This window comes from Polypterus senegalus, chromosome 17, assembly GCF_016835505.1.
Source record: "Polypterus senegalus isolate Bchr_013 chromosome 17, ASM1683550v1, whole genome shotgun sequence".
Classification (NCBI taxonomy): domain Eukaryota; kingdom Metazoa; phylum Chordata; class Cladistia; order Polypteriformes; family Polypteridae; genus Polypterus; species Polypterus senegalus.
Window position 1 is genome coordinate 55,947,313 of NC_053170.1, and position 17,364 is coordinate 55,964,676.

The 17,364-nt window shown below is 35.2% G+C and overlaps 1 protein-coding gene across 1 annotated transcript in view; it reads left to right on the top strand.

Moving 5' to 3' along the window:
* csmd2 (CUB and Sushi multiple domains 2) overlaps window positions 1–17,364 on the top strand; it is a 967,861-nt gene that overhangs the window by 391,618 nt on the left and 558,879 nt on the right. The window contains exon 6 of the mRNA XM_039739491.1: window positions 14,325–14,489. Within this exon, the coding sequence (XP_039595425.1) occupies window positions 14,325–14,489 (165 nt within the window). The remainder of the gene's footprint in view (window positions 1–14,324; window positions 14,490–17,364) is intronic.

Here is a 17,364-nt window from a genome sequence, read left to right on the forward strand (position 1 = left end):
ATAAGCAGGTTTATGCATATAGTAAATGCCACGGAGGACAGAAAGACATGGACAAGAGAATGACTTCTCTTCTGGCTAGAAGCATATACTGTAAGAGATGGACTGGCAGAAGTCACATATGATAGGTGGTAGAGGTTCTCTCAAGGCATCCCAATTTCCCTCAGGGGCGCATTAAAATTGGAGTCAAGAAGTTCAGCCCTGTCAGGGTCCCTGAGTGTGTTAGAGGGTGCTGTTAGGGGAGGACCTCCCTGTTTCCCACACGACCCAGAACAACTTCCAGTTGTATGCAACAAGGTTTTGGAAGCATTCCTCCTTAAAAAGGGGCCCGCCGCCACCACCAGGAGGGTGGAAGGCGAAAAAATTATTCAACTTGTCTTGGGATTGTGTAATTATTGGTTGTGTGGATTGTCTAAGATACCATGATTAATGCAAAGTTGTTTATTTGAACTCATGTCTGTTTTTGGCATTTCTATGTCTGGGGTTTAGGGGATCAGTGTTTCCGATTTTTGGTTATTATATATGTATATATATATTTTCTATTTAAGGGAAAGGATTTTTTCCTCTGCTTATAAAGTGTGGTTAAAAATGAGGTATACTCATGGATTGGGCAACATTTTGACACAGTGCTGATGAACGTAAAAATTAAAGGTGACAGCTGAGAATGACAGCAGCATCCACTAGTAAGCAAATGCCAATATGAAAATAAATCAGCCCCGCGTACTGATACAGCAGCCTTAGGGTTGCTTCCGGAATAGGTGACTTCTTGAGTAAGCCAAACCAAGTGAGCACAATACCATTAAGTGGCATACTGGTATTGTTAATGGACCTGCCGTCACAGACATAGGGGAATTAGATTCTTAAGTAGGTAGCAGAGTGGACTGTCCTCCTCATTTGTAGGTTTGATAACCGATTGGATGATACCAAGCAGAGTTGCTACAGTAACAGAGAGTGGCTCATTTTTCTTTATTTCAGTAAAATGTAGAAGGATGACTAACAATCCCCTACAAGTGCGATTTCAGCAGAACACAAGCTACAAAAGTAGAAAGAAAAAGACTTCTGAAAGTGCTTAATCGAAAGAAGTCTCTACTTGACCATGCAATATTTTACACTGAATTATGAGAATAAAATGAGATTTCAGACAGATATTAGCAAAGTACATATTTCAGAATGCTGCAGGATACTGCACTCAATCCAGAATGGTACTTTGTCCTACCTACAGTATAAACAGTCCTAATACAGTGCACAGACAACCATTAACATTTTCATCATTTACTTTAGTTTGACAGACTGATACATTTGGAGTTTTATGGATATTTAGAGATACTGGTTTATTTAAATTATTTCTCAGGTTGGTTGTTAAGATGAATGACAACTTTACAAATAAAAGCAAGAAATGCAATTTAAATGATAAAATGTATTTATATCTAAATCTATGCCTCCATCATCCAATTGGTTTTCTAAACATGATTTTATCATTACAGGTTTGCAAAGGTCCGCAACTTACTGTATATGTGCAGTTTCAGTGTAAGGCAGAAAGACACCATCCTATCAAAGAACATAATCACACTTACTTGTGCCATGACATTTAGAAGAAATGGAAAGGAACATGTGTAACACATGTCAATTTATATTGTTTTTCAGTATATTTGTTTGTCTGTGTCTGTATTTACTGATCAAGAAGCGAACAGTTTGAAATGATCAGTGTCGGGCAAGTGGGACATTTGATTGCTGTTTTTACGGATAGAGTTCCATACACACTTGTGCCTTTTTATACAGTATAATGTAGGTTAGAAAGAAATAAGGGACATGTCTTAAATACAAAAAGAAAGAAAGAAATAATGAACCTGTGTTAAATATAAAAGCCGTCTAAGCATCCTTGGAATTAACTACACTTGTAATTTATAAACATTGCAAGGTCTTCTAAACGCAGAAATACTGTAGCAACCCAGGAAAGCTTACATGGCCATCAATTAAGAGTTATGACTGCTTAAAAAACCTGAAACTGTTTTTTTTTTTTCCATGGCTCATCGTGCCCATTCCTTTTTGAAAGTTAAGCTTGAAAAAGGTCAAAGCATTTTATAGATCTTTTTTAAAATCAGTTTTAGATAACAGGTGGTAGGTAGAAAGTTAAGTTAGAAGACTTGCTTTATGAAGGCATTATAATAGCCAAACCTCTAGATGGAGATATGCAGTATTTTACCAAGAAAGACAGGAGCGTAAAAGATAATTGTGGAATGCAGGCTGAATTGCTTTATGTATTACACCACATTTACAGGAGGTTTCCCCCAAGCTGCCACTTCAGTTCTGGATCCAGCCTCAGTATTGTTTAAAGATAATTTTTGGAAAGTGAGCACTATCTGTGTTAACAGAAGCTACCAGGTCACCCACCTGTTTGTTTATTGAGTTGCACTATGGATCTCATTACAGCATTGCCTTTCTATAACATAAATCTAGCTATATAAGACAGCAGATACAAACTTACCTTCCAGCATGGCTGACACCTTATTAACTGTATCTCAATGTAATGTTAATATAGCTTGACATGAGGAACTGATTAGACTTTAACGGCCAAATTAAATAGGATGGAAAACCTGGAAACATGAAAATGGAAAATGATTTAGGCATTCTCTGATACCATTTAGTTTGTATGGGTGACACCAAAGGAGATTTGAGGACAATCAGGATGTGTTTTCTGCATGGTGGTGTGATGGAATGAATTCATTAAATCGATACTTACCTTCAGTGTTCATACAAGAGTGTTTCTGTTGATGAGCTTGGTCATTTTGACCAGTTATGATCAATAAGTGATTATCACAAAGGGTTGTAATAGCTCAGTGCTACACAATTTCAAGCTCCATATGACACTGGATTATTTTGATTTTTATCCTAACCTGAAGTATATTTTTTCATGTCCTGCATCTTTTCAATTCAGTGAACAAGATAAATTATTATTGGTAAATTTCCCACTTTATAATGAACTTTTTGTGGCTTTATATTCATGCATTTTTTTACCTTAAACATAGATTATTTTTCATAATGAAATATAGTACAATTATATTAATCCATCCATTAATTTTAATTGTATCCATTGTTGATTGCATGGAGCCAGGACTAATCCGAAAGTCACAAACCATTTTTGAATGGGACACACAGTTTAGTTTATGCTGTAGTTAATGTAACATGACCATCTGGGGATGTGGGAAGAAACCAGACTACCTAAAAAAAATGTCAAAATTCTTTAACTATGTTAAAGACTTTTTTTTTTTTTTAAACCATTTTTTCAAACAACATGGGGTGAGCAAAGCTACACTTGAAAACAATAGAAGCAGTGCATTTATTATTAAATGTAACAGCAAAAAGGCTAGCTTCTCCACAGAATTTGAATCGCCTTTACAAAGAAATTTAGAAGAGCAATGCAATGTATTTGGGTCTGAAAATTTTGTTAATGTAACTAGTGTCTAGATTTCATATGACCAATAAAGTAGAAACCTGTCTGGACTTCATATTCTGTAATAATCAGAAACAAATTCAGACTATAGAGGTCATTGAACTGCTGGGGATCAGTGACTATAATGTAATTAGATTCATGTTCTTTTGGCAGAGTGAAGCAGCAAAAACTAAAACTTGAAAATGTAATTTGAAAAAGATACAGTGTGACCAAGCCTGGTGTAGTACAAATATTTTTAAGGGGTGGTTATAAAACATTTGTGTAAATACACTAAAAAGCAAAAAAGCTTGTTCATTTAATGCTAAATGCATTTAAAATAAGGATTTAAAATAAGAAATAAGCAATAACACTAACATTTAGACTTCTCAATTAACCTAAAACTCTTTGTGATATAAGAGGGAAAGCAGTGTGAGTAAGTGTTGGTGTGCAAGTGAGTGTGTCCTGTGTTGTATCCATCCTCGGTTGGTTCTATGCTTGTGCTCATTGTTTCTGGCAATCCTCTGAACCTTAATCTGGATAAGTAGATCAGAAAATTGAAAGAACAGATAAAAACAGCAAGGAGAAAAACTTATTGGTTGTTTCAATCTATTGGTGTGTGGGTTTCCTCTGGTGCTCTGGTTTCCTCCCACTGTCCAGGGACGTTCAGGCTGGGTGAACTGTCTACGCTGAATTGGCCCTGGTGTGTGTCTAGTGTGTGTGTGTTTGCCGTTGTGATCGACTGGCACCCTGTTCAGAGTTTGTTCCTGCCTTGTACTCCCTACTAGCCGGGATAGGCTCCAGCATCCCCTGCGACCCAGGTCTGGATAAAACAGGTTAGAAAATTACGTGACAATATATAAGTACATGAAAAGCTCTCTTTTTAATACTTTTTCTTCAATGTAATCTGGCCAAGATCGAAGGTTATTCTTCAATCACCACACTGTAAAAGTTTAGTGTAAACTGTGATTTTAATGTAGGACTGAGAAACACGATGCATAAACATGCTACATAGAAAACTAAACACACCATACTAAGCAAAAGGGTGATGATAAACAGATGAAACAAGAAAAAATGATTAGTGACTTAGGTCCCTGAAAACAGCAGATGCAAATAAATTGTTTCAATGGATAAATCCTGCTTTCTTAAAACATCTAAGAACTAATCCCTGACTAGATCAGTAAATATCCTGGAACATAACCATGTATGTAAAATAAAACTTGGAAGAAAAACAAAAAAAAAATCATGCCTGCTTACTGGTAATGTTGTCATAGATGTTTGAAGTAGGGGTTTGAATGTAACACAAGACATGCAGACCTGTCCAACTTTCTCGTACTTGCTACCTCTTGATTATGTCATCTGAACGAAACTGCTAAAGATCAAAAACACAATTATGGTAACTTCTGCAGTTCTAAAAATGATCTGCAGAAGGAGCAAAGGTAATCAAAATGCAGCAATAGGAAAAACACACAGTTTTGGTTTGGTCTTCAGTACAAGGTCAATGTGGCTCCAGCTATGTTTCGAGCACATTGCATTGCTTTAGTGGAATCAATGCAGATCCAACCATGTCTGCATGGTTCCCAGTACATACATCCCACCTGTCTTCCTCATATACAGTACATGGTCAATAACTGGAAAGCCATAAGCTTTGCGCTGCTTTGTGTGCAAGGTCAATTTCAGCAATGCCTGCATGTTCTACTGGCTTTCTCAAAATGGAGAAATCATTTTACTTTATATTTCATGTTTTACAGCCACTCTACTAATTAATGCTATGTGCATTTAACTTTAAAGCCAGGAAGCACCTCTTCACACAGAACCCCATTTGTTAAATTATTGAGTTGGACAACTTTTACAAAGTATCTAGATGAGATTTCGGGATAATTTAGCAAATATTTGAGCAAACAAGCTTAGTGTTCTGAATTGTCACCTGTTATTTGTCAAACTGAACTGCTTATGATCTTTATGGTAGATTTTTGAATATTGTTTTTTATTTTAATTTCTGTTGTTTGCTCCTTCTTATAATGCCCAAGCTTGAAACAATTTCAAAGGTCATCTGTTGTATGGTCTTCCTGCTGAAGATTCCAATGAAACAGAGCGGCCTTGCAAACCAGAATAACATGAGCACATTAGAATTCTAAATTTCAAAAATTGTGTTTTTATTGAGTTGAAAGACAAATGTTTTGGGTAAGCACATGCAGTAATTTGCAAATTCTGAAATAAAAATAGCAATCCTTCTGCCAGATGAGTCAGGCCATGTAGCTGGTAGGATGACTTGTGTTGATGCCACCACCAAAATCCTGCTGACTCACTTCCTTATGGTTTCTCAGTACCTCCATTTCATCAGATCTTCCTGAAGAAATCTCAATAAGCAAGGGAGCTTTGATTACATTTGTATTTTTAATTTCATAATGTTGCATGTTTATTGATGTTTGTTGCCATTGTTTATAGGCATAGTAATTTTTGTTCAGTGTGTCTCTATACATGTTCTGTATTGTTACTTCATCATTCTGCACCAGTGGAGCTAGTAACAAAATCTTTTCATTGAAATTGAGATGATTTATGCTCCACTGTGTTTTCATTTTGACCATCACAGGAATATTATCTGCAGTCAGGTAACACTTGAAATTCTCAGTACCTGTCAATCCCCTCTGACTCCTCTGTGTCAGGTGCCCAAAAAAACCTTTGCAGGACGTCCTAAGGATTTGCCCCCTAAGTGTTCTGTGTGTGCTTGCATTTGCTGTAAGTGTGTTACTTTAACTGTCACTTGCCACTAAAATTCCCATTCAAGCCCTGACAACTATCTGGACAGTCATTCATATTATTAAGAAATATACTTTCAGTGATAGTTCTGTGACAGACTGGCACCCTTCTCAGCCCTGGGTCCTAATATATGCCTGATTCTTCCCAGAGTACTCTCTGGTGCTCTATGACCCTTGAGTGGGCTTGAAAAGGTTGATAAAATAATCAAAAAAATAAGAATATACAATGTATGACAAATGAGAAGAAGGTAAACCATTCAGTCCTTCAAACTTGGTTAGTTGATTAAAATTGTCCCAATGTTTAATTCAAATACTTTTTAAAAGTTGTTAAACTATATGACTCTGTTGGCTTAGTTTAATGCTCTTTGTTTTTTTATCTATTTTATAGAAATTGCCATGTGTTTATATGATTTTGTATTAATACTGTTATGTTTTAGTTTTATTTATTATCTACGTGTAATATATTTTACTCTTAATGTCTCTTGTCCTCTGTGGCTGGCTCCTCAAAATACAGGGGCCACACTGATATCATCACATCTAAGACCCCCTCACTATTGTAAGACCCAGAGGAGAAGATCTCAGGGAGTGATGCATTAAGTGTGTTAGGAGTCTCTTGTATAATTATTGCTTTTCATTCAAATTTACTGTTTCTTCTGATTGCATCTGCTCTCTTTCTGGATTTTGTTATCGTATTGTGTTTTTGGGACTTTTAGGCACATCATTTTTACTCTTTTCTGTATCTTGTTTTTCACTTTTTCAAAAAATACTTGATTTATACATATACTTTGTTTCAATTTGTCTTAACATGTCAGAGTTTTTCACATTTTTTCACACTTAAGTGGCATCTATGGATATTTTCGAACATTCAAGGCAAGGTTATTATAGTTTTGCCTTTTTATATTAGTTTTTATTTCTATATTTTTTCTGACCTTACTTGGAAATTCAGTTTAGTTTTAGTTTTCCTTCATCATGTATTTTTAGTTTTAGTTTAGTTTTTATTTCACAAAGACATTTCTATTTTATTTTTATATACTGTATATTAGTTTCAGTTTTAGTTTTAGTAATTATAGCATGGAGCACCTGGTTTTGTGTCACAATCAGACAGAACTGTACACTTAACAGATTTGGATATGAGTTTAATGTTAGTGGAAGCTTACTATATTGCCTGGTTTACTATCTGGTTTTGTTTTTGTCTGATAAAAACAAGCATGATCAAAAACTAGACACTGAATATGAAGGATTTTACACAATTTTATAATTTTTAATTTTTTTTTTCTTGAAAATCACAGGGGCTTAGGAAGAACAGGGCTGTTAGACTTGCATCAGTGTGCAGACCCCACTTAGCTGTATTGAGGGAAACAAAGAACAACAAGCATGCAGTGTCAAGGTTAGGGGTGGTGAGTCTTGAATGGCCCACCATAAGAACAGTAAACCCACAATGAGCAGGGCAAGAGTAGGTAATAAGAGTATGGACAGGCACAAAACAACAGAGACAGCGCCTGAGATTAAGAACAACATATACATTATCTTAATCTGTTTATCCAGAGTAGGATTTCAGAAAACCTGGAGCCTACCGCGGCAGGTCTGGATGCAAGGCAGGTAAAATCCCTGGTATGCAATATGTATGATATGGCTGATGTTAAAAACAAAAAGAATATGATATTTCAACTATCTATTTTAAGAGAGAGAAAAACATTGAGAAAAGACAAATATTTTAAAATATAATTCTGCTAATGAATTACTTTCACAATATCAGGAATTTTGAGTTGTGAATATGAACTAAAAATTATAAATTAATAAATATGGAATAAATACAAAAACCCATTAATAGTTTTTCATCACTTGTCAGGCTCTACCTTTGTTTGCACCGCTTCATTGTTAAACGATGTTTTTAAAGCAAAAGTGATTGGTCAGTAACAATATGCTGATCTTGTATGATGACCTAGTCAGTATCTCGATTCGTGGCATTTTATTTTCAAAAACCGGGAGTGGACTCCCCTCAACTTTCTTGTATACTCAGATATGGGGATGGATATTTGAAGAGTAACCCGAAAGACAATGATTATATTTTTATATTATGTACATTAAGGAACCATCAACAACAAATCAAATTAATAATATATTGAACAATTATTATAAAAGTAAAGTTGAATAAATCGGACTCTGCAGCATAAATAAAAAAATAAAAAACATTGAGTATGTGTTCAGGTAAAGTACCACTTCCGGGTGATGGATTTGGCCCAAAAGTTAATACAGATCTGCAATTATAGTGTAACAACTACATGCCGAACTTCATCCATCTATCTAGTTGTGTTTTTGAGTTATCGTGTATACACACAGACACACGCACACACAATCCAAGAAACGGTATTGTTGGACACTGGTTAGTCTATAACGTTAAGATTCATCAAAATATCGAGGTTGAATTTTTTCATGATTACTATACCTTCTCTATACTATATATGAGAAAGTAAAAATTATTTCTCCTGTGCGAAGTGGCAGGTGAATTGCTGTCAACAAAAAGCAGACACCTGAGAAATAAACTGAAACGTTACTCACTCGTGATTTTTCTATCCAAATGATAAACATTTTGTTGACCAGCACTTTCTGATTTCAGCCATTTGAATTACATCTTGATATACAACAAGCACAAAGAAAGGCGGTACACAAATCGCTTTCTGTTTCTCATGCTTTACGCACCCGCACTCAGCTCGCTCTGTCACCGGAAATGCTGTGTGAACAGCCGCCGTTCACTGGATGAATATGTGCTGGTGGCTTGTGGTGGATGCCTCTGTTTTAGAGTTAAAACAGGTTTAAAGACTAACGGTAAGAATATTCATTCAAAAACGAAAACTAAAAATATTTTAGTAAATTGTTATTTTATTTCAGTTAGTCTTTCCCGCTACTTTAATAGTTTCGTTTAGTTTTAGTTTTTCATTTCAGTTTTGTTAATTATTTTATTTCAGTTTACAAAAATGTTTTTTTAATAATAGTTTCAGTTTTGATTTTAGTTTTCGTTAACTATAATAACCTTGATTCAAGGCATTATGAGCTTAACAGCCAGTTTCTGGCTGGTTTCAGGTGAGGCTATTTTGGACAGGCAAGTCAAGATCTGGACTGTTGAGGCTAAAATCATCAAAATGAGTGTGTGGCCTCCAAAATGCTCCACGGACGGCGGCCATGTCCTTTACCAGCCTGCCTAGAAGAGTCTTACCCAAATCTAGCTTACTCCAAATGCTGCTAGTTTCCAATCTAGAAGGCCTAAAAATAAAAAGCTGCCTTAAAGGTTTAAAATTTATGGAAATGTTCTAAAAATATCATAAAAGCTAAACAAGGAGGAAAATGGCTGTATATTTCTTTCTTATGCACACAAAGGAGACCAAAAATTTTTATAAATGATAAAATAAATAAAAATGGAAAAATATGACAGGAATGGTCTCACATCTAACAAAATATAACCAGTGATGTCAATGGTGGCCCCACCACCTAGGGTTCCACCCATAAAACACAGAGAATAGAGACACAGAATGGGACAAAATGCACATAACAAATAGTATGTGAAAGTAATAGAAATAACATAAAACCATGAAAAAAATGACTCAAAATTAACAAAAACAATTACACATGGGGCTGTGGTGAAGTGGTAGCCCTGCTGTCTAGCAGTGAGGACACCAGGATTCATGTCTTGTTTCCTCCCCAGGTGGGGTTTGCATGTTCTCCTTGTGTCTATGTGTGTTATCTCCAGCTTCTCCAGTTTCTGCCTACTATCCAAAGACAAGTTAGGTGAATGGGTGACACTAAATTTTTCCTAGTTATCTATCTATCTATCTATCTATCTATCTATCTATCTATCTATCTATCTATCTATCTATCTATCTATCTATCTATCTATCTATCTATCTATCTATCTATCTATCTATCTATCTATCTAGTGTGTGTTTGGTGTGCTCACCCTGCGGTGGACTGGCACCCTGTCTAGGGTTTGTTCCTGCCTTGCACCCTATGCTGACTGGGGCAGACTCCAGCCAGAAAATAAAATATAACAATAATGCACATCATACACAAATTTAAAGTAATAAGTAGCACTGACCTGGCATATGTCAAAATTTTTGGAGTCCTCAAACCCTTTTTGTTATGGTTTTGACTGCTGTTCGTGACAGTACATGCCTTTGTATAAAGTAGTGCTTCTTGGTTTCTGTCTTAAATGTACTTAGATGCACATAAGCGTACTATCCCTTAATTCAGGGGTCTCCAACTCTGGTCCTAGAGCGCTACTGTGGCTGAAGGTTTTCATTCTATACCTTTTGTTAATTAGTGAACAGTTTTTGTTGCTAATTAACTCTTTTTCCTTTACTTTAATATGTTTCTGTTTAAAACTCAGACCCATTAATTAATTATTTTTGCCTTAGTTAGCAGCCAAACAATGAGATACAAAACAAGACAACATATGACCAGCTAACCTGTGTCCATCACAAAATATCAGGAAATAGAGGAAGGTGAAGGTCTCAGATATGTTGTTCGGCTGAGGTTTTGATGGTGTTCTTGAAAAAGAAAAATAAACGGAAAAGAAATCTCTTTTGGGGCAGAATAAGCACTAACGAGCCTTGGAATTAAATAATGGGTTTAATTTAACAACATGAATTGGTTTTTAATTAAGTAACTAGTTGGAATGGAATTGCTTAGAGTTTGAGGCCCTGACTTACAGTAGCTGGTCATTTCATTGGCTTAGTACATATCTTATTTTTGTTTGGGTGCCATTTAAAGAAAAAATGAAGTAATTCAGTAATTGAATCTTAAAAAAAACAAAGTCAATTAAAATGAAGAGAAAATAGTTTAATTAGGAGTAAAAACTAGTCACTCATTAAGAAAAGTGTTAGAATGAAAACCTGCAACCACAGTAGCGCTCCAGGTCCAGAGTTGGAGGCCCCTGCCCTGATTTGTACTGGTGTTCTCAAGCATGTTATTCATTATGTAACTGAAAGAGTTCTGCTAAAAATTTTGGACACTTGACTTCTTCACACAGCCTTCTCTGCTCAAAGCTGAAGAGATTTAATTCATATAGCCTGCACAGCTTTAAGTTCAGCTATATGTTTTTTACAAAATAGTAACAAGAACTCTATCACATTATACAGGATCTGCAAATAATGTCCCTTGGTTTATATTCAACAGTTTTCTCAATACAGTATATTCTAGCATTTTATTTGTTTTTAATTGCTTCTTCACATTGTTTGCATCATAAGAATATTGTTTCAACATAAACCCCTAAATCCTTTTCAGATGTTGCTTTCTTGCAAGGTAGCATTACACATCTTGCATTTATGTTCCTTTTGCCAAAGTGCAGAACTTGGCACCTTTCTACATTACACTGTATTTTCAAATTGTTTGCCCTGTTTTGAAGATTGCCCAGGTCTATTGTCATTGATACCAGTTTCCCCTTCCATTTTACTTTAATCTACAAATTTCATAAGTTACTTACTACACCAAATTCTTTGTCATTAATTAAAAGAATGAAAAAAAGAAAACAGATATAGCTTAATAAAACAAAAATTCAACCCCTACCTGATTTAAAATGAATAATAAAATGTAATAATCAAAAAGCAGAACCCTGAGGAACTGTACAGATAACCTCCATGTTAAGTGTTTTCCTCTTATTTTGTACTATTTGTCACTGTTAGTCAACTTTAAATCCAGTTTTCTTAAATTACCTCAGATGATGGTTTAAAAATTAATCTTTGGTGTGGAACTGTGCGAAGAGATGTTTCAAAGCCCAATAAATTATATTGATGCTTTGTTTCTGTTTACTATGCCAGTTACCAATTCATAGTATGATAAATTGGTATTGCAGGATCTTCCTTTCTTAAACCCATACTGGTGTTTAATTAGTACCTTATATACATTTAGATATCCCTCTAATTCATTTCTGCTTAGAATTTCCATCATTTTTCAAAGTGTAGAAGTAAGACTTATTGGTCTGGAATTAAAAGTGTAAATTTGGTTTTCCTTCTTGTGGGTTAGAATCACATTTGCAACTTTCCAGTCATCAGGTACTTCTCCCATCTAAATTGACCCTTGGAATATGCATGACAAATGTTTTTAAATAACATCCGTCTTTTCACTCGACATTACTCATAAAACTTTCAACCTAAAAACCTAGAGGTTTTAAAACTTTTAAACAATTAAAGCTTTAGAAGTTATTTGATAAACTAACATTATTCTTAACAATGATTATTGAAAAAGTTTTGACTTTTTATTGTACTTTCCATTTATGTAGGATCTCCTTACAGTATTATTAACATCTGAAGTAACTTGTATTTTTATTTTTCATGTACATAGTGACATCAATAATTTATGTAGTCAGCTATAAAGCTCTCCTATGGAAACCATATTATGTGATATAAAAAAAATCCAAAACAGAAAAAAAGCCTTGTAAAATGAATTGCTTTCTCCATTGTGTAGCAGACTACACATACTGAGTGGAGGGATAAACAGTGAATATAAACACATGTACATGCAGACAATATGCATCCAAAATGCAGCCTTAAGCCTATAAACCATTTAACCTTTCTGTGTTAGAGTAGTCCCTCAATGCCTTTACCTTGCCTGTTGCCCTTTCAATATTCATTTCATTCTGGGAAATCCTTTGTGAAGAAGGTTGCCTGCAATCACCTGTGCAAAGTACAGCATCTGCATGGAGCAAAGGAAATATTAAAAAAGGAATATGAATAAATGAAAAATCACAAATGCTACAAGCGATCTAGATAGATATGCATTTTGATATAAAACAAAAATCAGCCTACAAAAGGAGTTCAACTGGGAGAAGGAGCTTATGTTGTAAGTCTGAGAAACTTTGAGCATAGTCAAAGTAAAAGAGCAAATGCAATAAATCATTCTCGGAGGTTCATAGTAGTGAGCAAGTAACAAATACAGAGTCAGTTATTGACTGTTCTGCATGCCAATTACATAAACTGTGGAAAATGATGCATTACAAGGAAATTGAAAAAGTCAAGGATACTGGGCATCATTTATCGACAACCTATATATATATATATATATATATATATATATATATATATATATATATATATATATATATATATATATATATATATATATATATATTCTGTGTATATATATATATATACACACACACACAAAATGATTAACAAAGTTTTGTGTTCAAGTGATCATCCTGTTACAATCTAGAACACCCCCTTTATCAGGTCAGAAGTCTACAAATTCAAAAATGTCTACCCAAGATCAGTCCTGGTTTAGAAAAGTACAACTTGAATGAAAAGTGTGGACAAGAGTCTGAATATGTACGACTAATTCAGACTCCACTGTGTAACTTTTCCTAAATGTGACTACAATAAATATTAGAAACAAATGTTTTCTATTTTTTTTTAATATATTAATTTACAAGTATATTTACGTGGTGACATAGCAGCACAGTGACTTGTCTATCTCTGCCTATGTGTAGTTCAGTATCCCTGTGCTTTTGTGTTTTTTTCAGATATTTTAGCTTCGTGCATCTCAAAGATGATGGGATTGCTTTGCAACCATCAGCTTGATTGACTGTCATATGCAGTAGCTAAGCTATCACAATTCCTCCTCCAGAAGTTTAAGGTTTCCATTGGATGGTTTCCTCCTACACGCCAAATATGTATAAGTTAATTTATTTGGCTGCTATAAATTAGCCTGTATGACTGAGTGTGGATATGAGTGGGAGTTCTACCATGAAATGGACTGATATCCCATCTTTGGCGTGTGCTTACCTTGCACCAAATGGTTCTGGGGTAAGTTTTGGTTTTCAGTGTTTCTGCAATGAAACTGATGGCTGACACTGTAGCATATTGGTGCAGCTACAGCCTCACAGTAACCATACAGTTTTTTTGTGTGTTGAACAATGACAGAAGCCTCACTTAAACACATCCTGTCTTCACAGTGTAACAGAATATTATTAAAAAAGGAAGACTGTTTCCATTTAATTTGTATACAATATATGGATGTTGTTATCTTTAGCTTTAATTTTTCAGTTGCTGTTATTATCCTTCAAGCACATTATTATCTTTCCCGTCTAACTATTTCCTGTGTTGTCTTCTTTCTTTCCTTAGTGTTGCCAAGTCATACATGTGGAAATCCAGGCCGCTTACAAAATGGCATCCAGCAAGGTTCTACCTTCAATATTGGGGATAAGGTGCGGTACAGCTGCAACCCTGGTTATATCCTAGTTGGACACACGGTGCTAACTTGCCTTGCTATCTCAGGAGGTACCGCTTCATGGGACTTCCCGTTGCCTTTTTGCAGAGGTATTGCAAACTTATATTCTTTTAAGACTTATGTAATGTGGGTTAAAAATAAACGAACAAAACTTCAGCACTTGTTACATATACCGCAGTTATTTTTATATTTTGTATGATCTCTGCTTCACCTTCCAGACAGTATGCCAGAACCATGAAGAAATGTGTACAGTTTATGAATAAAGTTAATGAAGTGTTGAAAATCCACTTAAAAAAGCTTTCACTTAAAACATGCATGCTGCAATTGATGACATCATGCAGTTTATTAACGTCAGGCAGAGAGCATAGACACCACTGTAATAGTGTTTGCAATGTGTTATGAAGGAAAATTTGACTTTTTCCCGCTGTTTTCTTGGGTGGGTACATATAAGTCCAATGTTTCAGTTGAGAATTGGTGCAAAGTTTTGTCCATCAAAATGACTTATGGTTGAGTGTAGCTCTTTGTTCATTGACCAAGTGTTTAAATGGTGCATCACAGAGGCATCTCTGAATGTCATTTGCATGTGATTGATAAGTCTTTATTAGATGACACCTAGATGTGGCCCTATGAGAACTAACAGTTTAGCTGAAGTTAAGAGGGTCTGGCAGCTGGCTCGTAAGTGAAACACTTGTGCAAAGTAAAGTGGTTAATGCCAGCCTGCCCTACATGAATCACAAAAAAGTGACTTACTGGGCAGCCCCATTTAGTCATTTTCTGTATTTTCAACAGACTTACTTCTAAGTACTGGTCTACATCAGTCATGTAGGCCTTACAAATACCATGAATCACAGGTAAGGTCCACAGGCAAGGCACAAAAACATATTTACTGTACTTCTCAAAGAGCAGCCCTTTGGTTCTTCAAAATGGAAATAATGTCAGTACAACTTGTGGACTTGCTGAAAGGACCTGGATTAATTCTATAAACATCTGACTATAACATGTACCATAATGTTTAAATTAAAAATAAACTGAAGGATTTAAAAAAGAACTTAAAAATACCAACCATAAGCAATGGGGAAGAGGAACTGCAGAAATCTGGAAGACATTACAACTCTGGTGCAAAATCATGAACCAATGGACCTTTTATGTGATCAAGTTTTGTATCTGTAAAGGTAAAACTGCAGGTATAAGGTCAGAGATGGAGTGTGGAAATAATAAAATTCTGTGATTGAAAGCTTTAAATCCTAATGTTAAGATGGTGACAGTGGTCTGGAACACTTGCACCAAAGGTAGAGAAAAAGATCACTCATTTATAGTGGTTGATTTGCCTGCATATGAAGTATACCGTGACATCAATAACAAACTTATTTTTTGCTTTCTCTTCATGATTCAGTTTTCATAATGATTCATTTTTGGAGCCTACTTTAATCATAAACGATTGGAGAGTAATAGACAAGGACTAAACCGAATAGGATATTGGTCTATCACAGGGCACACCTGCTCACACTGGGCCAAAGAAGTGAACGCACATGTTTGTGTTTGGCCTGTGGGAAGGATTAGAAAACCTGTAGTCTACCTGAGCTTGTGGAGAATGCGCAAACTCCACCAGGAAATGACTAAAGTGGGATTGAAAGTCACATTCATGGAGCTTTTAAATGACTACATTCACCACTGTGCCACAGTGCTGCCATTTTAGAACTGTATTTGTCCTGATGCTGTCTTTCACTTTACAAATGATGTTAGATTATAAAACTGTGAATTCTAAATATTATTATTCCTGTGACCTTCTTTTCCAGAGTTGTATCTGATTAAGTTGATGTATACAAGCCATAAAACATATAGGGCCACATAAAATATGTAGTGAAGCATGAATCAAATCTTTTTATCTTGTTACAATAACTGAATTCTAATTTAAATAGAAGAATAATATTTTCCCTATTCTGACACAAAGTTTTCTCACATTCCTTTCCTCCCTCTAAATGTCATTGCCTCGAGCTTATGTGGCCTACAGCATTTTCACTCCCAAAAACTTCAATAAATCAGATTGTTTTATGTATCCAATGAGGCATGCATTGCTGTAAGGGTCACCTAACTTTTTTGATACCTTATTTCCAATCCAGACAGTCTGGGCCCCTCAAGCACTTGCTAAATGTCAGCAACAAATGTTTATTCACTGATAACTTGAAATGTATGACTGAATTTTTCTTTTTTGTGATATTTCAAATATATTCACCATGGGGGAGTTTTCTAAGTCCACAAAGTAAAGATTAGCTGATGAATGGATGCATGTGTTTAAGTGCTTGCAAAGTTATATAAATGTTATTTGGTAGAAGCAAAGGAATAAACGTAATTAACTATTTCAAGATATAAAGTGTTTTTTTCTGTGGCACGTCTTGATGCAATATGTGAAGAAAAGGGATAGAGAGAATGTTGGATACACACAGAATAGAGAGAATGTTGGATGCACACAGCAGTATGGATGCCATTAATAAAGTCAGTAGCAATTAAGATAGTCGATGCACCATCAGAAATATCATGGGCCATATTTCTGTCACAGCTGAAGAAAAGAATAAGGGGGTAACTGATTATCAGGCTATCTTGAACTCTTTCCACTGATAGAATGCAAAGTCTGCTGTTTATGTGATGAATGTGGCATTTTATGAAAGAATATGCTAACTGGCAGAGAATGTTCCCTCCTGACTTACTGTAAATATCTTTAGTACTAGGGTGTTGTACAATGTTAGCCATTATGAATGTAGAGGAAAGCCAAGCAAAATGACACCTTTTATTGGCTAACTAAAAAGATTACAATATGCAAGCTTTCGAGGCAACTCAGGCCCCTTCTTCAAGCAAAAGGTGTCATTTTGCTTGGCTTTTCTGTAAATATCTTGAATTTTAATCTCGGGGAGTGCCTAGCTGATTGTAGCAGTGGTTGTCTTCCCTGTGAATTTTCCTTTTAAAATG